The sequence below is a fragment of the Elephantulus edwardii genome, unplaced genomic scaffold, assembly GCF_000299155.1.
Source record: "Elephantulus edwardii isolate Elephantulus edwardi_28Jun2011 unplaced genomic scaffold, EleEdw1.0 scaffold00471, whole genome shotgun sequence".
Classification (NCBI taxonomy): Eukaryota; Metazoa; Chordata; class Mammalia; order Macroscelidea; family Macroscelididae; genus Elephantulus; species Elephantulus edwardii.
Window position 1 is genome coordinate 514,785 of NW_006400221.1, and position 23,107 is coordinate 537,891.

Here is a 23,107-nt window from a genome sequence, read left to right on the forward strand (position 1 = left end):
TTTGATGGTGGTCACAGAGCTCCTTTCAAATGTATTCTGCTTTAAAAAAATTTTTAATTATTTTTTTGAGCGCTTGCTGCAGAAGATCAAGGACTATAGCCTCCTATATGGACTGAAGCTAAATGTCAAGAAAACAAAGATTTTAACCACTGGGCCAACTGGCAGAATCAGCATGGATGATAAAGAGATTGAGATAGTTAACAGTTTTAATTTACTTGGCTCCACAGTCAACACTCTTGGTAACAGCAGCCAGGAAATCAGGAGACGAATTGCATTGGGAAAGTCGGCTGTGAGGGACCTCTCAAGAGTACTGGAGAGCAACGATGTCAGGCTGGAGGCTAAGGTGCGCCTGATCCGGGCTATAGTCTTCGCAATTATATGCTATGCATCAGAGAGTTGGACAGTGAATAGGGCTGATAGAACGAGGACTGATGCCTTTGAGCTGTGGTGCTGGAGAAGAGTGTTGAACATACCATGGACTGCTAGGAGAACAAACAGGTTTGTCCTGGAGAGGGTGAAGCCAGAGTGTTCCCTGGAGTCAAGGATTCTGAAGCTTTGTCTGACATATTTTGGGCATGTTGCAAGGAGGGACTGGTCCTTGGAAAGGGACATCATGTTTGGCAGAGTGGAGGGGAGGCAAAGGAGAGGAAGACCTTTGGTGAGATGGATCAATTCTGTGTGTGTGACTGGAGCGGTGGGAATAAGTGGGTTTGAGATGGCTAGGTTGGCACAGGGTAGAACAGGATTTAGACCTCTTGTACATAGGGTCGCTATGAGTTGCAAGCGACTCGGTGGCACATAACAACAACAACAACAATTTTTTTTTTGTGCATGTACCGTCAAATCAGATCTGACTGGTACAGGAGGAAATTGTCCCTCCTTCTCCGGCAGAGCATCTGGTGGATTTGAACCGTGTACCTTTGGGATTGCAGTACAGCTTCTTGCCACTAGGCCACCAGAGCTCCCTCAAATTTATTCTTAAAATGATGTTTTAATGCAGTTGGAATACACTCATCTTTTTTGTTTGTTTGTTTTGTTCTTGTGGACTTGTTTTCATTTTCTTCAACTTCAGTCTCAAGTTGCTTTTGAGTAGCTGTTGATGTATTCCACAGTTAGCCCCTGGCCTGGTTTTGACTGGTGATTTTGAGCTTATTCAGTGTCTCCTTCCACAAATGTAGTTCATGTGATTCCTGTACTGTCCATCAGGTGAAGTCTGTGTATATAATCACTGTATTATTTTTAAAAATATTTTCCATTAATAAATAGTTCTTTGTATAAAATTCTATCACATGATCTTTAGCCTTGTTTCTGTCACCATGGCCATATTTTCCAACTACCAGTACTTTTTATTGTTTCTAACTATATGGATAATCACACACACACACACACACACACACACACACACACATTAGGAATGGCATCCAGTTCCTAAACAACATGCCTCTGGAAACTCTGTGAACTTTGAGAAATGACAATAGTTATAGCAAGACTTCAGGTCTTTTGTTCATAGTGTCACTATGGGTCATGCTCAGTGCAAAGGCAATCAACAACAACAAATATATATATAAGTTTAAGAACAGTGAAACTTCATCTCACATATGCTGGCATATTGTTAGGAAGGGGCAGTTCATTGGAAAAGGTGGAGGGTTAGTGAGAAGTGGAGAACCCTTAACAGAATAGATTGACACAATAACTATAATAGTGGTCTCAAGTATATTTATCAGAGATGATGAGTATGGCACAGGACAGGATAAGATTCAGATCCACTGCTCATAGGGTTGCTATGAGTTGACTCAACAACACCTAACAAGGAAAAAAAAATACTCTATCTTATCCTTTGTCATTTAACTTTTTTCATATTCAAGGGACTCTCTTCTCAATATGCATAAACTGGGAATTGATTTCACCACCTAAGTTCTTTCCCACGCCTCAATTTGATGATAAGCAGCTTTGGTAATCAGAAGACAATTTACACCTGGAAACATGGTAAGTATTCTTTCATATTTCTCTTTCCTTATCATATATTGTGTGTAACTGGATTACCTTGCTTTGTTCAGTTAATCTGTGTACAGGTGATGAGGTAGTGACATCAACAGGTACCTGTTGATAAAATAGCTCAGCCTAATTACTTGCTAGTTACCATGACTGAAAACAAGTACCAGGACTTTGCCACAACCATCAAATGTATCTATCATCCTAAATATTGACCCTTAATTATTGCTATGGAACACTGAATTGCCAATAGACAAAGCATGTGCCTGCAGCACAAGAGCACCAAAATACAAAAGTTTGGGTAGAACTTGTTTGTTTATACCATCTAATATAGAATGTATTAATAAGAATTAACTTCACATCACTAGGGTTTTTTTTAATTGAGATTTTAATGAAAGTTTGTAGAGACTTCGGATTTCCATTCATTCATTCATTCATTCATTGTTGCACTTTTCCTCCCTGCCCACCCCTCCCCCACATCATTGGGTTTTGGTTACAGGATACTGAAGAGAAGAACAAACTCATTGCCATCAACTCAGAACTGATAGAACCTCCAGCAGATTTTCAGAGGTCATAAATCTTAAGATTGCCCACCTTTCTCTCAGCAACTAATAGATTCTATTAACTTCTTACCCACTAGATTAGCAGAGTTTTCCTATCAAAGAGAAAAGAGAATTATTCAGAGACCTTAAAAATTCTTTAGGAGGAAAGGGCAGGCTCAGTGTTTTCTATAAAGAATTACTGTACCATGTCAGGCAGAAATAGGACTCTGTTATTGTCTTTATTTGGAGATTAAGTATTGTTTAAGAAGAGTTATTGAGGTAACAAGTTAATGAACTATGATAATTTTTTTGTTTCAACCTAGTTATGCAATGGGGCCTAGTTATTTAATGAAACACTGGTTAATGGATTGTTGTGAAGGTATTTTATAGATGTAGTTAATACACTTAATTAGTTCACTTTAAGTAAAGGAAATAATCCATGGGGTGACGTTACCCACTCAGTGAAAAACTTCAAAAGCAAAGATGAAAATGACGTGAAGCAGATTCTTCCCTGAAATCCCAGAAGGAGGCATGGCCATGCTGACACTGATTTTTGCCCAGTTGAATTAATTTCAGATTTCTGATCTCCAAAACTGTAAGAAAACAAATATTTGTTATCTTAAGCCTGTAGCAACCTGTTAAATCAACACTAAGAAGCTACTACGATAGTTTCCAACTTATCTGAGTTCAAATAAACCATACTTAAAGCTCTCCATTTGTGTGTGGGTATACAAAGTTACCACACTGTAATTTTCTAATGCCATGATTCTTAGATATTAATAACAAATTTTCAATTTTGTGGTTTACTGTTCAGAGCATTGTCATATTTTGTTTTCCAAATTAAATTGAGGCTTCAATTGCTTGAAAACACTGGTCACTCTGCTAAATTCAGTAGTAGATTTGGGAAGCAGTGAGATGTAACTGGAGTTACTGAAAAAATACTGGAAAAGGGAGAAAAATGAAAAAGACCAAATATATAACTCTTACTAATTTTCTCACTAGAAACACCATTTTCATTCTCAGGTACAAGCCAAATGCTCTAGAACCTTTCACAAATAGTTATAACAAATATTACTATAACTGATAAATAATGTTATTGTTATCTAACTTTTTTATGATTTATGTATTTTTTAATTTATACATGTTGCTTTCAGATATATCTGTAAATTTATATATAATGTTTCCACTCCCAAAGTCAAATAAAGATTATCTTTTTAAGGATATTTATAATAATAAAGCAACAGTAAAGAACATAGGAGGGAATCCCGAAGCAAAGGATACAATTTATGTTGAAATTTATCAGAACTGACTTATAGGAGTTTTTAGAACAGAGCCCCATTGTAAAGTAAGAGCTCTTTTCACAGGGTCACACAAGTAGATAGAAAGGGGGACGTTGCGGGGGGGGGGGCCCGAGAGTAAAGAAAAAAGCCAAACCACAAACAGGCTGTGGAAGGCAGGGAGGTGACATATGTCTCTTTAGAGATATAAAGACAAAAATTTGTTACAAAAAGCAGACATGAAGGCAGGTAAGAAACCAAGAGAAATGTGAGAGCAGAGAAAGGGAGACATGTTGGTGGACAAGAGAAAGCAGGAGGACAGGCCAGCAAGGGACAGGAACGGAAGAAAGGCAGGATGAAAGGCAGGGCACTTGGCAGAGTAAGATAGATACGGCGAGCTTCATCTTTGTTAGTTAGAAAAGATTCTCACCAGAATTAGAAGAGCTTCTTCATGTGCAGGTAAATCCCATTCTTGGACATCAACACAGTGTTTGGTACCAGAATGGGGACTCTAGTAGTGTCTGGTGACAGCTCAAAGCGGAGAAGAGTCAAAGCCACAGCCACCTTCAGTTCATTCATAGCGAATTGCTTCCCAATGCAGTTCCTGGACCAGGGATGTACATCCAAGAGGAAATAAGCTCAGACCTGGTTCTAAGTTGGGCATGCATTGCTCACTGAGCCATCTTTGATAAGGGACTAGACTGTAGTCCTTTGCTAGGGCTAAGTCATACATGTCTTTCATTGCAAGCTTTCGCCACACACTTCCCTGACTTTTAACAAATCCACTCTTACAGACCTGCCTCCTAACTCTCCTCCTACTTGTGTTCTCAGCAACATTTCTCCTTTTATCAACATATTATATATGCATATCACTTTTATTCTGTGCTGATTCTTGTCACCAAGAAGTTAAAAGGCATGGGCTTTGAATAGGCTAACAAGTATATTAACATCAATGAGAGAGGTTGGGAGGAGATACATTTGGCAAAGAAGATGGTACTTGATCTGGGCTTTGAAAAGAAAATGTAGGTGTTCTGCATAACAAATGAGCATTCTAAACAAAAAAGAAGAACATGAGAAAAGATAGAAGTACAATTGTGAAGGTATAAGAGCTTTCTTAGCTGGATTATTTGAGATAATAAGCTCTACAGAAAATTATTTGAGTGAACAATTCCTTAACTCTAAGCATAATTCAGGTAGATTATTTCAGATACAGAGGAGAGAAATTAATTCATTCTATTCAAGGATGCTTAAAGTTCTGCCATGGGATCCTATTGAGAAGGACAGGCCTGAAAATTCTTATCAGAATATTTGTGGTTAGGACACAATCTTCTCTCTCCCTCTAGATACCTCAATGCTCATGCAAGAAGGAAAACTCCTCTCTGCTTATGGTGCATCTGCCCATCACATAGAAGGTCTCTATGTTTGTTAAAAGAGCAAACAAATATTTGGAGGAAAATGTCTGATCATAGAAAACTGTGTTAAGGAACCATTTTAACTTGTAAAGAGAGAGCTAGTGCTTGAACACACTTTTTCCTAAATAAATGACCTTAACATGATAACCATTTGTTCACTCTGCACAGTTTTAGGTTCAATATTATGGATGTCACCATTCTGAGCACATCAGAGGGAGGAGTCACATTCTCAGGTTCTCATCCTCTTGAGAGATGCATAGGTACCCACCTACTCGGAGAGGATGTGATGATATTGTATGTGCATGTTCTGGAGAGAGATGGTCAAAGGGGAAACAGGAAACTTCTTGGAGGAATACTGAGGATGCAGAGAGCTGGAAGGATTCTCCTTTTGCTGTTGCACCTCACCCTTCCAGTTCAGATCACTGTTCCCCTTCTCCATTCCCTTATTCAGTTAAATCCTGTAGCCTTCATATCCACTCCACAGATGCTTTTCCTTGACATCTCTCTTTCCTTACCTGACCATTTCTAATCTCACCATTTCCCTTTATACTGCAGCTTTGATGTTTCTCAGACTTTCCTACCATTCCCTTATATGGAGTACTGTATTTAAATGCTTTCCTTGGTATTTTAAATTCCACATGACAGGGTGCCTTGCCCATCTTTACCTGTGTGACTCTACTTCCTAGCAGAGGAGGATCTTTTGATATCACTGAGAATGTTCTCCATCTTCCTCTGCCTCAATGGCCTCAATGCTCAGTTTCAATGAATAGCAAATATCTCCCAGCTGTTTCTCCCCCTCTCCTAACCTCTAAAACACCGTGAGTATTTCTTTTGAGCATATATTCCAGTGCAGTGGGTAAGACCGTGCCGGAACATGGAAGCATTTAATGAAATGATCAATGACCCAAAGAACAAAAATGGCATCAATTACATGTATTTATGCAAAGTTATTTATGGGCCTGGACTAGAAACTCTTAGAGTCCTATAGAGTACCTTTCATGTCTGTTTTACATCTCCCAATATAGAACTTATCACACAAATTTTGTTGTTGCTGTTGTTGTTAAGTGCCGTCGAGTTGCAGGCGACTCATAGCAGCCCTATGAAGGAGAGTCCTTGACACTTGGGTGCCTTTCATCCTCTCTCCAGGTTCATAGGGTTTCAAGAGGCAAGCTATTATGGAAGTGGATGCCACTCCTCCTTCCAAGCATCACACAAATTATGTCCTAATAAATACATTTTTTGTGATTTGGGTTTTTTTCCCTCTGATAATTAACTTTTAAAATTGGATCAAACTGTTTGTCTTGAGTGAAAGAAATGAAATAAGATAAAATATTTGTTGTTGCTATGTGCTGTTAAGTTAGAATCAACTCATGGCAGATCCTCCAGCAGCTTCTCAAAGGCAATACATTTCATGTGAGGGGATTGCCTGTCCTTCTCCCACAGAGCAGCTAGTGGATTCAAACCACATGCCTTTGGGATTGCAGTACAGCTTCTTACCACTAGGCCAACCGATCTCCTCCAATATTCATTATGACCTAGTAATTCAGTACTCAAGACTGTATACGGCTTTCTAGAGTCAGTGACGTTGTTTGTAGCTTGTGTTTAGGAGGAAGAATCATTTCAGAAGAGATGCTTGAGGTCAAATCTCTGCAATATGACTAAATCATTGAAGAACTGACAGAATTAAGATTCATTATAACCCTTCTCTGCTAAACACACAGTTATGGCAATTTATATTTCATAAAATGGTTTCAGCACCCTTTGAGGGTTGCCATGGCAACATTTTGGAATGTACTGCATAGACAAGTATATTTTATGTTACAAATCAAATAGCTCATATTCCAGATTCTGTATTTAATATTGTGTTTTCTCTTTAGAACAGTTTATGTTGTTCTCATTTTTATGCTTCTCCCCCCTTTTTTCCTCCTCTTACCCAGCTTTAAACTAGGTAAACTATGGGTTAATTCATGTTGTACGTTGTTGCCATTAGGTGCCATCAAATCAACCACGATTCATTCAACAAGATTAGACAGAACGAAACACTGTGCAATACTGTACCATCCTCATAATCCTTGCTGCCTATGCTAACTCTTATTGTTGTAACCGTTGTGTCCATTTATCTCCTTGAAAGTCTTTCTCTTTTATGTTGTTGTTTGTTGATGGCCTTCGAGTCATGCACCACTCATAGCAACCCTATGAACAAAAGGCCTGAAGCCCCTCTACAGCTATTGACATTTATCAAAGTTCATAAAGTTTCCAGAGGCATGTTGTTTAGGAAATGGATGCCACTCCTTCTTATACTAAAATACTGTCAACTGCAAAAACTGTTATGGGAATGTGAACATTTAGGTTCATTTAAAATTTATGTTGGGATAGTCTGGATTCAGATTGGTTTTAACAGTTCTTCAAAGAGCAACTATAGCCTTAAAGTATATTGCTTGAACAATTAAGACATTCCAGGCATCTGGACATTGAAGCCATGCAAACTTTTTTGTTTCATACATTAGAGAGGCAGATTGATGAGTTAAGTAGGAAATGAAGTGGCTCAAATGAGATGAAATGGGAAGAAAGAAATTGACTTCTAAAAATTCCAAGAGCTGAAAATCGCACAACATTAGAAAACTCAAATGTCCAAGATATTCTATTCTGAAAAGTCATATTCCTTAAGTGAATAAACCGTCAGTAGACACTAACTTTCGTAAAACACACACATGGTGTAGGTTGACTGTGATTGAGAAAGCCTGGTGGCTTGCCCTGGCTATTTCCTTTTTTTCTGTATAGAGACAGACACAAATTACATACACCTCCTTTCCCACAAACCACATACCAGTAAAGCTGTGGCTGTCATCTATACACATAAGAGATTACCAGCATTAGGAAGTGCACCCAGCAACCTCTGGCCCCATCATAGCTGCAGGATGCCTCACCTTGATCCTCCTGAAAAGGGCAGGAAAGCATGGGTATGCTGAGCAGAGCCTGGTGCAAACCGAAAAGGATCGTACACCTAAAAGAGAACATCAGTACAACCAGAGCACATAGGGTTCAAAACTCTCCTTCCAACCCATAAAGGCCCAGGACTCCCAGGAGTAGGAGGGAGAGGAGAGACCAATCCATCCTCTCAACACGTGGCCTCATACCTCTGGGTTCAGCCATACTTTCGGGTTGTGATGGAGGGCATAAAAGTTCAGTGCGATTTGGATTCCTGTGGAGAGGTTAGAAGCAGAGAAAAGACAATTTTTCAAACAAGACATCTAAGGCTTATGGGGGCTTGATGACTTCCCTAAGACCACATATCAAGGGTGTGGCAAGGCTGTCATTCAAACCCAGTTGGAGGTGAGTCAGTGGATGACTTTTGGCCACTTCTAGTGCTGTTTTCACATCTGGTCATCAGACACCCTCTGATATCACCTTGAGGGTTCCTCACAGCCTGGGTGCCACCTGGCTCATGACTCTCTACAGCTTGATCTCCCTCCTTTGTCAAATATCATTGCTGTTGTTATACAGCTGACCCTACAGAAGGTTTCTAGATGATACTACATGGGAGGTTACCCTTCTTTCTCCTGCAGGGAAACTCACAGAACTGGACTTCCTGGCTTAGAGTTGGAAGTACAACTCCTTATCAGCTAGGCCATCAGAGCTTCCCATTTGCAAAAACCCCTAAAAATAATCTTGTCTCCCTCCGCCCTTCCTTAATTCTCTTTTGAAGCTTCTACGTTTTATGTGGATATTTCAGTGGATTGAGTCATCAATCTATTAACCATGAATATATAGTTCTTAGAGCCAGTGGATGGAGTAAATGGTTAATGGGTTCAGTTACTAACTGGAAGGTTAGAGGTTTGTGTTTACTCACAGATGTTTTGGATGAAAGAGCTGACAATCCTCTCTTCCAAGACAACAGCAGCTAAAAACCTTATGAACATATTATGTGTCGTTGAGTTGCTTGCGACTCATAGCAATCCTATGTACAACATCTCTGAACCCTGCTCTCTCTTGAGCCAACTTAACATCTCTGTCACACCTACCCCTATTACCCCAGTCACTGAGTCAATCCATCTCATCGAGGGTATCACTATGAGTTTGGATCAACTTGCCAGCAACTGGTGGTGGTGGTTATTGCTGTTGTTATGTGCTATTGGGTCTCCTGTGACTGATAGTAACCCTATGTATAATAGTTCTGAACCCTGTCCTACTCTGAGCCAATTTCACTGACTCTGACACACTTAATTCCATTATTACAATTACTGTGTCAATCCATCTCATCCAGGATCTTCCTCTCCTGCACTATCCATTTTTCTGAGCATGATGTCCTTCTCCAGTGACCAGTCCCTCCTGGTAATGTGCCCAAATTCTGTGAGATAGAACTTGAAAATCCTTGTCTCTGAGGAGAAACTTGGTTTCACCCTCTCCAAGACAGACTTCCTCATTTTCTCAGCAGTCTATGGTATGTTCAAGACTCTTCTCCAACACCACAACTCAAAGACATTAATTCTTCTTATCATTCTTAGTCATCGTCTAGCTCTCTGATGCATAACAAGTAATTGTGAAGACTACAGCCTGGATCAGGCTCACCTTAGTTATAGACTGTTATCATTACTTTTTAGCAATTTGGAGAGGTCTTTGGCAGCACACTTCTCTAATACAATTCATCTTTTGATTTCCTGACTGCTAGTGCCAAGAGTCTTGATTGTGGAAGGCAGTAAGTTGAAATTGTTAACAACCTCAATCATGTTAGTAACAACAACCAACATTGTGGTGGTGGTGGTGGTGGTGAATTTAATTTTTGGAAGTTAAGTGAGTGAATGTAGTGAAATTCATACCTTTGGGTAAGGAGCGTCCATCAGGGAAGGTGATAGGCTTGATGAGTGTTCTGCCTATAACTGGCACTGGTGGGTAGAGTCGCAGAGCCTCTTTGATGCACATGGTGGTATATGGCATCTGGCCCAGGTGGTCCCTGAGAAGGAGCCCGTCCTGAGAAGTGGGAAGGTCTTGTGCAGACCAGGAACTTATCCTTTCCCAGAAACATTAGGCCTCCTCTCTTTTGAGTACTTACCAAGTGATGGAGTCACCTTCTTCCAGGAGGCTTTGGATTTCCTCTCGGCACTTTTGCTGATGTTTGGGATTCAGAGCCAGGGCATAGAGGGTCCAGGAGATGCCACTGGCTGTAGTGTCGTGGCCGGCAAACATGAACGTATCCACTTCAGCCCTAAGTTCTTGGTCAGACAAGTTGCTCCCATCCTCTGTCTGGAAGAAACCACGAGTAGAATGTAAGGAATGTCCCTAGGTCTGGGTCTACTGGAAAAAGCCTTAAGCCCCATCTATACTCACGTTTGTACTCAGGAGGATGTCCAGAAAATCTAAGTGCTTCTTCTTCTTGATATTTTCCAGCCCTCCATTCTCTTGAAGTTGAGCCTTCCTCAGTTTGATCACTTGGTCTGTTCCAGGATAGTAGTTGGCAGTGGGAAGTGAGCAATCTGACCATATTAGTCACACCAACCCCCTGTGGCTCCAGCAGTTATCAACACCAATCTGACTGGCTAACAGATAGGGCTTAGTATGCCTATGGGATTGAGAGATGAGAGCTCTAGCACCATTGGATTACAGGGCAGACCCAATCACCACTAGAGTTCATGTAGTCTCTGCTAGTTGGTTTCATTGGGTGGGAAAAGAGGGTGTCTTATTAACCAAATATGATGACACATGTAAACAAACACCTGCCACAGTGTTTGGTCCACAACAATCTTCTGCCCCAGGGATGTACACACCCTATGTCCACACAAAGTCATAAGAGGTGATTAGAAATTTGGCTCTGTTAGAGGAGTCAGGGCAGGGTCCTTTGAGTTACTCTTGGTGGAGAATGGAGTTTTTCTGGGAAAAGGAGGCAGTACCTGTGTGTTGATGGGAGAGCTGACTGGAGTGGTGAGCTAAGCGACCATCAGGAGTTAGTCTGTAGATAAAATCATTCTGATAGAAGGCATTCCTCACACGGGAAAAGACCAGGTTGTTCATGTTCCTGATGGCATGGACGTAGGAATTGGAGTTCCTGAAGGGAGAAGATGCAGAAGAAACTAGATGAGAAAGAGGTCTATGCGGTGAAGTGGGAGTCTGGGTGAGATATCTTCTAATAACAAGGACAAGCACTACTGAGGCTCCCATATTTTCTGATCTTTTAGTCTTTATGGTATTTAGCTGTTACTAAGATTGCATGAACGTTTAGGCTCCTAACTATGAATCTGGGTCTGTGGCTAGAATCTTGCTTTGAATTGAGATGAACATTTAAAATGCTGCCCTGCTGGTTGTTAAGAACAAGTATTCTGAGACTGAAGAGCCATTACTGACTTGTCCAACTGAATGCTGCCCTTGTGACTGAAAGCACACTTCATGATGGTTTCCAGAGTCATCAAGGAGACATGTTCAAAGAGCTCCAGATATGGGTCCTCGATTATTAGCTTCTCCCACTTGTCCTGGGCAGGAAGAGAACGTAAAATCTAATCAAATTCCCTCAAAAGACCTCTGCCAATAACACTAGCCTCCTCTATCTGTTTCCTCAGGTGCCTTGTGGATATTCTGTACTTTCTAAAACATATACAGTGTGACAGACTAAGATTGTAAAGTAAATGTTTGTTATCTTACATCTATTTTATCATATACTTTTTTACTTGTATTAATTTTTTCTTTTATTAATTTTAATAAAAACTTAGAGACTTTAAATTTCCATTCATTGTTGCACTTTTCTCCCTGCCCACCCTTACCCTCCAGTTCACTCTTCTCTTTGAAAAGTAAAAGAAAAATTCTTTCATTGTTTTACAATCCCTCCCCCCAAGTCCACTCCACAATGCAGCCTTCGTTCTCGACTCCTGTCATGATAATACCGAATCACATATCCCTTTTAAACTGTTCTCTCCATCTATTTCAATGCAGTATACATAATTTATCCCATCTTTCTCAGTCTCCCCTCAAGCCTGATGTCTGTTCCATTTTACAACAGTGACACTATGTGGTATTTGTCCTTTTGTGACTGAGATACTTCACTCAGCATAATTTCCTCCAGGATCACCCATTTTGTATAATATTTCATGAGTTCCTTGTTTTTCAACGCAACATAGTATTCCATTGTGTGAATATAACAGAGTTTCTCTATGCATTCGTTTGTTGATGGGCACTTAGGTTGTTTCTAACTCTTTACTATTGTGAACAAAGCCACAATAAGCATGCTGTGCATTATACTTTTATTATAGGTGTAAATACATCTTCTCATAACTTTGAGAATCATACGAAGAATTTTTGGTGGAAATCACATTTAATTGGATCAGAGATCTGAAGTAGAGCAAAGGGAAAATTAATACCAAATTTTCAGTGCACAAGGCAAGATGAAACCTGAGTGGTCAAAATGTTGTCTTTCAAGGAAAGGGCATCAGGGACTTAAATTTTTTCTTGTTCAGCAGTTTTTAAAAGAGCAATCCATGTAACAAATTAGAGTTCTGATGGGAAGTCGGGAGAATAAAAAGCAAGTGTACATTTTGCTTCACAGAGTGGCTCATGTGCATGCAGAAGCTCTGGACCCAGAGGAGCACATTTCAAAAGTATCTTTTATTCTCACTCCTGCCTTTGAAGTTGGCAATTCCCAGGTCAACCAGATGCAGCTTGTCTTGGGGAATATTGATGGGGTTTTAGGTCATGGTACTGAAGATACCAAAGTTAGACTATAACCTTCTTTTTCATGAGTAATGAAAAAAAAATGTGGATCCAAGGTGATGGTTGTATCTCTGTCTCATGCTATTTTGAGGAAAACTGGTTTCACAGCAGTGAGAACTTGCTGTATGAGATTTCAGTCAATGAGAAAAGGAATTTATTCATTCCAATATGAAAGAAGAACTTTTTACTGAGAGCTGAAAAGCCTGTATTATTTGGACATATATTCCAGTTTGTGTAGTTGGGCATGCCTGTGTGTCTATGTGAATGTGTATAAATGTGTGCATGTGCACCAGTAGATTTGTCATGTACTTGTCACTTGTGTGGCAATAAACACATGTTTGAGACTCACATCATAGGGGGTGATAACACGTGTAAGTGTCTATGAACTCAAGCGGGTCCTGACCCATAAGTGTGTCTAAGTATGTGATAGAAAGCTCTGTTGGCCTAGTGGTAAGAAGCTGTGATCCTAAAGACATATGGTTTGAATCTACCATTTGCTCTGTGAGAAAAGGATGGGAAATCTCCTTCTGTCATATATACTGCCTCTAAAAACCCTCTGAAGGATCATCTATGACTTGATTTCAAACCCATACATGCATGTGCAGGAGAGAATGTTTATGTCTGTAGCTCTGCGAGTCTCATTACATCTGACTTTGTCTAATGAATGTTCCTGGGACAGTTGAGGTTTGAAAGTAGATTATATGAGCATATGAATATATGTGAGAATCTTGAGAGGATTCATGTAAGTGGGAGGGAGTGAGAGACTTACCAGCATCACTTGGACAGAATCAGCCATGAGTCTCACATAGGGCTTCAAGATGTCATAGTGGAAGGCTGGAGTCAGCAGACGTCGGTGCTGGAACCACGTCTGTCCCTCCAATAGAATCAAGCCATAGCCTAGGCCAGAAATAGGTGTGTGCATGGACAGTGGGGAGATAATATCAGAGAGATAGCCAGACACAACCTGGGGAGAACCAAGAGTGGGTGGGGCCAGAAAACCAGCATGGAGCACACTGCAAAGGGTTGGAAAGACTGTCAGATTTCTAGAAAATTGATATTCTAGAAATTTCTTAATTTGGCTGCTACATAGAATATGATTCTGATCCCTCTGAGATAAAGTTGGAAAATAAGAAATAGAGGACAGTTCTTAAATAAGTACTACCTATGGAAGGCCCTCAGCAAGATGAATTGACATGGTGACTATAGCACTCAGTAACTATTTTTTCAGGGACAATGAGGATGGCACAGGATAGGAGAGGGTTCAGATCCGTTATTCATGGGGTCATACGAGTCATACTCGACTGGTGGCATCTGACAACAACAACAACATGGCATTTCAGGGGAGAATGATGGACAGTCTCCTTGCATTGTGATTCACAGTCTTACAAACCCAATGGAATCACAACTGAATGAATGGCAGTGAGTTTGAGGGACCAATGACATTCTGAGTGAACAGAAAAGTGGTATGGAAATAACTGAACTATGAAAGGACTTTCACCACTGAGAAGATGAGATAAGAATATGGTACAGAAGGAGAAATGAGGCTTCATTCAGGGATGGAGATAATAACAGTAATGAATGAGTGTCCTCAGTGAACCAAAGAAATTGTTCCTTGTAAAGCTTATGATGAATTGAATGCAGTCCTTCTTTAGACATACATACCAATCCAGGGAACTAGGAATCGGTAGCGCTCATGAGTCTTTACATCTGAAAGATAATAAAGAGCTTTAAGATGATAGTAAAGGGAACCCAATAGGGCAGTTCCCAGAAATTAGCTGTGGTCCAGACTGTTGATTGCCATCATTCATTTCTAGATGGATATCAGCTGACAATCTATGTCAGGACACCTCCCATCTACCTCCTGCCTACTATCCAGTATGGGTTTAGAAAGGCAGACTCAGTGGATCTTCAGCTGAAACCCACAGGAATAGGATGATTAATTGGTTAATATTGTAGCCTATGTTCTCAATGCCATATAACACAACTGAAGATTTGAGGTTATTCAATAACTTGAATAGTGGTGAATTTGTTCCATAAGTATGACACACAGCTCTGGTGGCCTTGTGGTAAGAAGCTGCCCTACAATCTCAAAGGCACATGGTCCAAAGCCACCATCTCCTCAGTGTGAGAAAGATGGGCAAATCTCCTCCAGTATGACTTGCTGGCTCTGAAAACCCAATGGAAGGTCAGATATGGATTGGTTCCAACTCGACAGCAAATGACAGAAGCAACATGAACCATAGCAGGCAAAAATGAGAGCTACTAGGCCCATGACAATGTGAAGTAGAAATTTATCTTTCAGAACTGAGGCAATATACATAATAAAGGGTCTCAATGTGGTGACAGAAATATAGGAAAAGAAGAAAAGGAAACTCAGGCTCAAAGACATGTTTTGAATGTTCAGAACTCGGGAATGATTTTGGGGCTGCAAGTTTGGAGACAGTTTTATTTAATTTGTTTATTAATGATTAAAGATTTACTTATTTATGATTAAACTGCACTCTCCTGGGATTTTACTGACTCAGAGTTTATCATCAAGAACAAATACGTACTATACCCCAGATGTGGAATTTGCTCTCACCTGATCTCGCCAGAACCACCTTCATGTAGTCAGGATCATATATTGAGATAAAAGCCTTGCTCCCCCATAGCCATCGAGGACAGGCACATGGGAATTTCTCCACCCATTTCATCAACTGTGGCAGCTCCTGATCTGTTTGAAACTATAACCAAAGAAGAGACAAACCAATTTTTTAAAAATTTCTTTTTGGGACAGCACTTGTAAAGGGCATGAAGGATGGGGAAGTCACAAGAGGGTAATTCTGGATCTATTGGCATAGATTAGAGACTTGAAACAGTTTCTGATAATTTGATCTATGAATGCACATCCTTGTCATCAGTCTTGAACTTTCCATATCGCAAATCTGTCCTCTTGTTGGTCTTATCTTTGAGCTGTCATCCAGAATTGTTTTCAGAAGCTTACATATGGTGTTTGATTAATGTTGTTCAAGTATTGACTGTGTCACTGTTCAAAATCTTTTTATAGATTGACATTTTGTTATGCTTATAGCAAATCTGTTGTTTTGGAGGGATTATTGCTTTGTTCTGTTTGGGAATTTTGTTTTTCATAGCTCACCCTCAAAACAGGTTTTCAGAGACAGTAAATTTCATGGGAAGAGATTGCCCATCCTTCTCCTGTGCAACAGCTGGTGGGCTTGAACTGCATGCTTTGGGGATTGCAGCTTGGCTTCTTACCACTAGGCTACCAGAACTCCCTACATCATTACTGCTAATATAAAGTATATCCATAAAACTAAGATTGGGGTGTGAAGAGGGGAGAATCTCTAAACAAGGAAATAAGGCATATTAAGGTGTAAATAGGTATAAACATAAGGCATAAATAGGTGATTTCCCCCCTCCTTCCTTTGTTCTGTTTTACAAAAAAATGAGGAAACCAAAATCAACAGTTGCAGTGCAGTGAGCTTATTGTTCAAAATGGCTTTCGGAGGTCTTTGTCCTTGGCTTTACCACATGACTGGGCAGGAACATGAATAGAGTACGTTAGTCTACCCTCAAGGAGATTGGCTAGTTTCACCATTCCACCAGATTTATCAGTGGAAATTTGGGCATCTCACTACTAGCAAGAAAAAAGAAGCAGAGAATGAAGCGTGCATCCTTCAAGACCAGAGATTCCTTTGTGATTCAGACCAGGACCTACAGGAGACTAGCAGCAGCTGCAGCAGAGAACCAGAGATCCAGTGTGAGTGAAAACTGACCTAGAACTGCTACTCATGAAGTCAGATTCAGAGGTCTTTACCCTGGTTTGCTGGAGGACTGGGGGCGAAATGGGAGGATAGGAGAAAATGCTTTCATTGACAGGACTAAGAGAGCTTTGTAACACTATCCAAAAGCTGCAAGACTGAGGAGCCTGTGAGCACACATCACAGGCTGTCCTGGCTGAGAAATTGTATCCTGTTTCCAACTTAAGTTGCAACCTGTTAATTTCTTTTGTAAACTCCATAATTGTGAGTATAGTTTTGTGAGGTCTGTGTAGCTATTGCAATGGAATTTGAACCCAATAGAATGGTAGAGCAGTTGGAGTTAAAGTGGTGTGGAAGCATGGGAGGGGGCTATATCTGACCTCATGGGAATTTATTTTGTGTTGTAGGTACTTTTGGTAGGGACATTTCCCTTTTGTGGAATAGTAAGTAGGGGTCAAACTTAGCTGTCCTCATACTTCCTTTGCTCTTTTCACGGTGGTATACCCTGGTATCCTGGATTTCAACCATATAATACTGAACTCAAGGTGTCCATCTCCTGAGTTCCCTTAGCCTTTTGGAGTCCCTATCATATTTATCTTAATTGTTGGACACTGTGCTGACAATTTCACTTTGAATGCCTGTCATTTCTGTTTCCTAAAAGTCTAGGATAGAGACTAAATCATAGGAAATATTATTTTATTTAAAGGAAACAATGAATGCAAGAGGGAAGGATAGAAGGGAGTGAAGGAGAGATGACAAGAGGGAGGCAAACAAGAGGAAAAAAGGAAAGAGGGAAGGAAAAGGAAAAGAAAGATTGGAATAGTAGATGGAGAGAAGCAAGAAGAGAGAAAGGAAGGCAGGAGAGGGAAAGGAAGAATGAGAGTGACAATCAGGGAGAAAAAAAGGAATATAATAATTAGCAAAGTGAATGGGGTCACTGTGAGTCGTACTCAACTCAAAGGCACTTAACAACAACAAACACTTTACTAGAGTTCTGGGATACAGCCATGGGATACAGACATCAATCCTTATCCTCATGTGGTGGAGAACGAGAGCTGTACCATTCCTGTGTTGACACTTTAACCTTGACACATTACCCTTCTACCAAATGTTGTGGCCCTACTGAATCTTATTCTGAGAATCTGCTTGAAGAAGTTTGAGTGGGAGGTCTTCTGAATATAATCAAATGTAGGATGGAATTAAAGAAGGAAATCAAAAGTTTACTATTCTCAAAAGAAAGACATTTCAGAGAATGTTTCTTGACAGATATCCCAATATATTGCCATTTGAGTGAATGAGTGAACTATGTAAAAGATATTCATTCATTAATTATTTATTAAGCACTTCCTTTTTGTTTCAGTGTCATCCTATGAGCTGGGAACTCAGCACTACAGTAAAGCTCTTGGTGTTAGGAAACTCATGTTCTAGGAGAGGAGGTACACACTTCTGCCTTAAACTAAAAGCAGAGTAAGAATGCTCTGTGCTGCCTTGTATCCATTCGGGGTGCTGCCGTTCTCCTATGCTCCAGTGCAGGAAAGGATAGTGGGAATCTTTTACCACTCCAACTACATTGATTGATCCTAAAGGAACCATCATGTGCCTTTTGCAGCCTTGCAGAGTGCCTCCTTTTTTAGTTTTTTAGTGTCCAAGCCAGTAAAATGCTTTAATTCCTATCTCCTGATCATTGTCACTGACTCCCTGCAAAGATTCCAGTGGATGCACATGTATTCTGTCTTTCCGCCCTTCTGTTCATCTCTCAGTTTGTTGTACTGTGATAGATTGTGTGGTGCTTTGATACTGAAAGCTATGATCCTAATATTTCAAATACCAGCAGGGTAACCTGCTTCCAGATTAAGACTAGGAAGGAAGAACTTGAAATTTAACTTCTGAAAAATTGACCAATGTAAACCTGGCCAGTCATCAACAGAACACTGTCTAATATAGCATAGAAAGATGAGGCCTTCAGGCTGAATGGCATAGAAAATATGATTGGAGAAGAGCTGCCTCATTAAAGCAGAATTTACCTTAATTATGCAAGTGTATTAAACATTGTGGGACCTTCATTTACTGTTGTGGCATGACTCAAAATAAGAAAAAACAACCACAAGCAGCCGTTAATAATGAGAATGAAGAATGTATAGTAGTATAACTTAGGAAAACTGGATATAAACAAGAATGAAATGGAATATGTTGCTCTTGTAGTATAATATTGCTTTGAAATCAATTTACAGCTTCAGTGGGTTTTCAGAGGCAGTAAATCTCATGGGAAGAGATTGCTCATCTTTCTCCCATGGAGCAGCTGGTGGATTTGAACTGTAGATTTGACCTTCAGGTTGGCAGTGAAACTCCTTATCACTAGGCAATCAGAGCTCCCTATCCAAGGTGAGCGGCAATGGACTGACAGTGCCGTTTTAATTGGACAACAATATGTATGTAACTGCGTGGTTCAGGATCAGGAAAGGTGTGCATAAAGGATGCATCCTATGTCTATACCTTTTCAATCTATACACTGAATAAATCATTTGGGAGGTTAGACTTTATGAGGTGGGATATGGCACCAGGGTTGGGGGAAGACTCATTAGCAGACTGTGTTACACAGATAATACTACCTTACTTGCTGAAACGGAGAAGGACATGAGACGTTTGCTGCAGAAGTTCAAGGACTATAATCTTCAATATAGATTGAAGCTCAAATCAAGAAGACCACTGGGCCAGTTGGCAGACCCATGATAGATGGAAGAAAGATTGAGGTTGTTAACAATTTCAACTTGTTTTGTTCCACAATCAACACTCTTGACACCAACAGTCAGGAAATCAAAAGATTAATTGCATTAGGAAATTCTGCTGTCAAGGACCTCTGTAGAGTACTGAAGAGCAATGATGCCAGTCTGGGGACTAGGGTGCACCTGATCCAGGCCATGGTCTTCGCAATTACTTGCTATGCATCAGAGATCTGAACAATAAGTAAGGATGATAGATAAAGAATTGATTTATTTGAGTTGTAAACACTACTGAAGAAGAGTGCTGAACATACCATGGGCTGTTAGGAGAACAAACAGGTCTGTCCTGAAGAAGATGAAACCAGACTGCTTCTTGGAAGCAAAAATAACAAAGCTTCATCTCACATACTTGGGGCACATAACCAGGAGTGACCAGTCCTTGGAGAAGGACATCATGCGTGGAAAGGTGCAGGAATAGCATAGAAAAGGAAGACATGGGATGAAATGGATTGACTCAGCAACTGCAGAAATGGAATTAGCTCTGTTGGAGACTATGAGATTGGCTCAGGATAGGGCAGGGTTCAGAGCTAATGGTCATTATGAGTCACAGGTGACTTGATGACACATAACAACAACATGTGGCCTACTATGTATGAAATGACAGATTGAATACCCTTAGTATCACATTCCTCATCAAAGAGAACATTTCAAGATCTATCTTGAAGCACATCGTTAGTAAAAAAACAATGTTGATATGGTGATAAGGAGGACTAGGATGTTCTGATGTCACAGTCCATAGGGGGTTGCAATTCTCACTTAAAGTTGGTGCATCTCTCCAAGAGAGAAAGGTGGGCAATCTTCTGCCACTGTTTACAGCTTCTGAAAATCTGCTGGAAGGCCAGATAAGAGTCAATTTCTATCAATTGGCAATACATTTAAGAGAGTATGATATGGAGGACTAGTTAATATCATTATTATTCAAATTTATGAACCAAGTATTAATGTCAAAGATTAAAAAAACTTGAGAAGAGTTCTGTCATTTTCTCCAATTTAGCTCCTGTACCACCAGGCCTTTTTACTACAGATATGTTGTCGTTGTTATGTGTCATCAAGTCAAATATTACCCAGAGCAACTCTACGAACAACACATCTGAACTTTATCTTATCGTATGCCATCTTCACAATCTCTGAAATCCTTGAGCCCATTGCTGCAGTCACTGTGTCAATTCACATAGTTGAAAGTTTTCCTCTCTTTTCCTGACATGATGTTCCTTTCCAGACATGATGTTCCTCTCTAAGGAATAGCCTTTCCTAGAAATATGCCCAAAGTATGTGAGATGAAGCTTTGTTATTTTTGCCTCCAAGAAACACTCTGGATGTACCTTCTCCAAGATATATTTGCTTGCTGTTTCAGCAGTCCATGCATTATTCTGTACTCTAACACCAGAGTACAAAGGCATCAACTCTTGTTCTGTCATCCTTAGTAATTAATTATCCAGCTCTCAAATGTATAGTAAACAATTGAAAAGACCAGATCTTTTCCATAGATATAACAGCTAAGATTTAAAACACATATTTTGGAAGGACACAGTTCAATCCATAACTGGCAGAGAGAATATGAGCTCATTCCCTGAAGTTCAGGAAGGCCAACCACTGTGACCAAGAAAAAAAAGAAGTCATAGAATCCAAAATTCTTCATATAATCTGCAAGTTATTAGCAACATAATTTGTATGAACAAATTGGTTCTGAGTTAATATTCTGTTCTTCAGTTTGAAAGTTCTTGTCTTTGACTTCACTCTGTTTATAGTCTGGTTTCCTCTTTTGTAGATAAAAGAGGCCTTAGTTCTCTGAAATCCCTATTTCCTCCTCTTCACCACAGCATTCCTTTGTGAGCCACTCTCCTTGCTATGTTAACTATCATCCCTCAGGAATCGAGGCTTCTAGTACTGAGATAGAGAGATACTGTCTCCCACTCAACTATAAAACTGTTTCTGTATCTCTTAACATTCTACACTTCTATACTGAGCATGCACTCTGAGGTGGCCTCTGTGATGGTTATTGAAGTAAAGGGAAAAGTCCAGTGTACTCACAGCTCAAGGCCATGGAAGAGGAAAAGAGAATGGCCAGTAAACAGATCTTTATTTATAGTGTACCTCGAAAGTCACTAACCTTTACCTAGCAGCTGTCCCAGAGACAAGTATGGAATTGCCCCAATTTTAGTACTGAAACTCCATGATCCAGAAAACTCCCGAATTATAGCCAAATAATTGATTCCTAAACTAATTGATCACTCACTCTCACCCTTCTCCAGCAAAGTCAGCCTCTGACTTTGAAGATTTTTTATGAAGTTATTCATCATAACAACACTACCAAGTGGGAGAAGGAAGAACAAACAGATGTAAGGTGATGATACAGCTGCAAGCAGTCAAGGAGTATCAAGAAACCCCAGGAGCTACAGAGTCTAAAAAAGACAAGGAACTTCTCCACACAGACACATACACACAAAGAGAAACAGACAGAGACAGGTGAGAGAGTGTCTAAATCTGTCAATAACCTGATTTCAAACTCCTAGCCTCCAAATTTATAATACAATAAATTCCTGTTTTTTCAAAGCCACTCACTTTTAGTATCTGTTATTAGAGCACCACTAGGTAACTGAGATACAAAATTGATTAAATAGAACGGGGAAACATCTAAAGACACTTGAGACCACTGGGAAAGCTTAACCTGGAGAAGATACTCAAGAAGGAAGGACCATCATTTTCCAGCTCTGCGGAGTAGTCAAGGTGGAATTCAGATCTACACAGGAAGGAGTATTTAAAGGAGCTGAGCAAGGCTAGGCTAGGCGTCTTGTAAGGCAGTAAACTGGGAGTAAAGATCCAACACCTGAGAGATAGTCTGGGTTACATGGAGAGGTAGGTTCAAGTTCATATCATAAGTCTTTGTCCAACAACTTACTGACCCTGATCTCCATCCCAGCCCTCATTCCCCTACCCAGTGCCCCCTTCACTTCCCTCTTACCTCATGCTTGTGCCCAAAGAGCCAGTGGGAGGGGGGTGATGGGAATTGTTGCAAAGCTTTGAGTAGCCACTGCCTGTCCAGGTAGAACTGAGCTGCCTTGAGCAGCAGTAGAACTAGGCTGAGCAGAAAGACAACCTGGAGGAGCTCAGAGATAGTGCCCAGGAATCCAGTGGATATATTCACAGAGATACTCATGATGCAGTGAACTCTGGATCACTGTCTGACTTTTCTGTGTCTGAATGCCCCTGAATATCCCTGCCCAAGTGTTAAAACTTGGTAATGAGCCACTAGGATTAGCTGGCAGTGGAAGATTCAACTGGAGAGACTGTAGAAGATAATTTTAATAGCTAACTAGTGTACACATCCACTATCACCTCTTCAGCCTCCTCAACAAATAACTTAATGAGCACCTACTGTGTGCCAGCAGGATGCTATCTGCTGGGACAAGGTTACAGCTACAGCAAACATGATTTCTGACTGTGAAGTCTTCACACTTGCTTATTAAAGGTCCAGAAGGTATGTTGGCTTAGTATTATCATGATTTCCAAGATAAGAAACTGAAGATTAGAAAGATAAATTACCAGAGTAAAACAGCTACTGAGAATTTGAGTTGGGTTTAGAACTCTCTGATCCTAAAACTGCCTATATCAGCTGCCTCCAAAATGTTCCCCAGGCTTGATCCACTAGTC

At 40.2% G+C, this 23,107-nt stretch overlaps 1 protein-coding gene across 1 annotated transcript; it reads right to left on the minus strand.

Annotated features, from left to right (window-relative positions):
• Positions 1-8,146: 8,146 nt before the first annotated feature.
• Positions 8,147-22,613, minus strand: LOC102862835 (cytochrome P450 4A11-like). The gene is made up of 11 exons (XM_006902913.1): positions 22,419-22,613; positions 15,497-15,638; positions 14,578-14,622; positions 13,685-13,812; positions 11,560-11,684; positions 11,109-11,263; positions 10,549-10,655; positions 10,274-10,464; positions 10,041-10,174; positions 8,361-8,425; positions 8,147-8,227 (listed from the first exon to the last, which is right to left on the minus strand). The coding sequence occupies exons 1-11, from the start codon at positions 22,611-22,613 to the stop codon at positions 8,147-8,149; spliced, it is 1,368 nt and encodes a 455-aa protein (XP_006902975.1).
• Between the last annotated feature and the right edge of the window lie 494 nt (positions 22,614-23,107).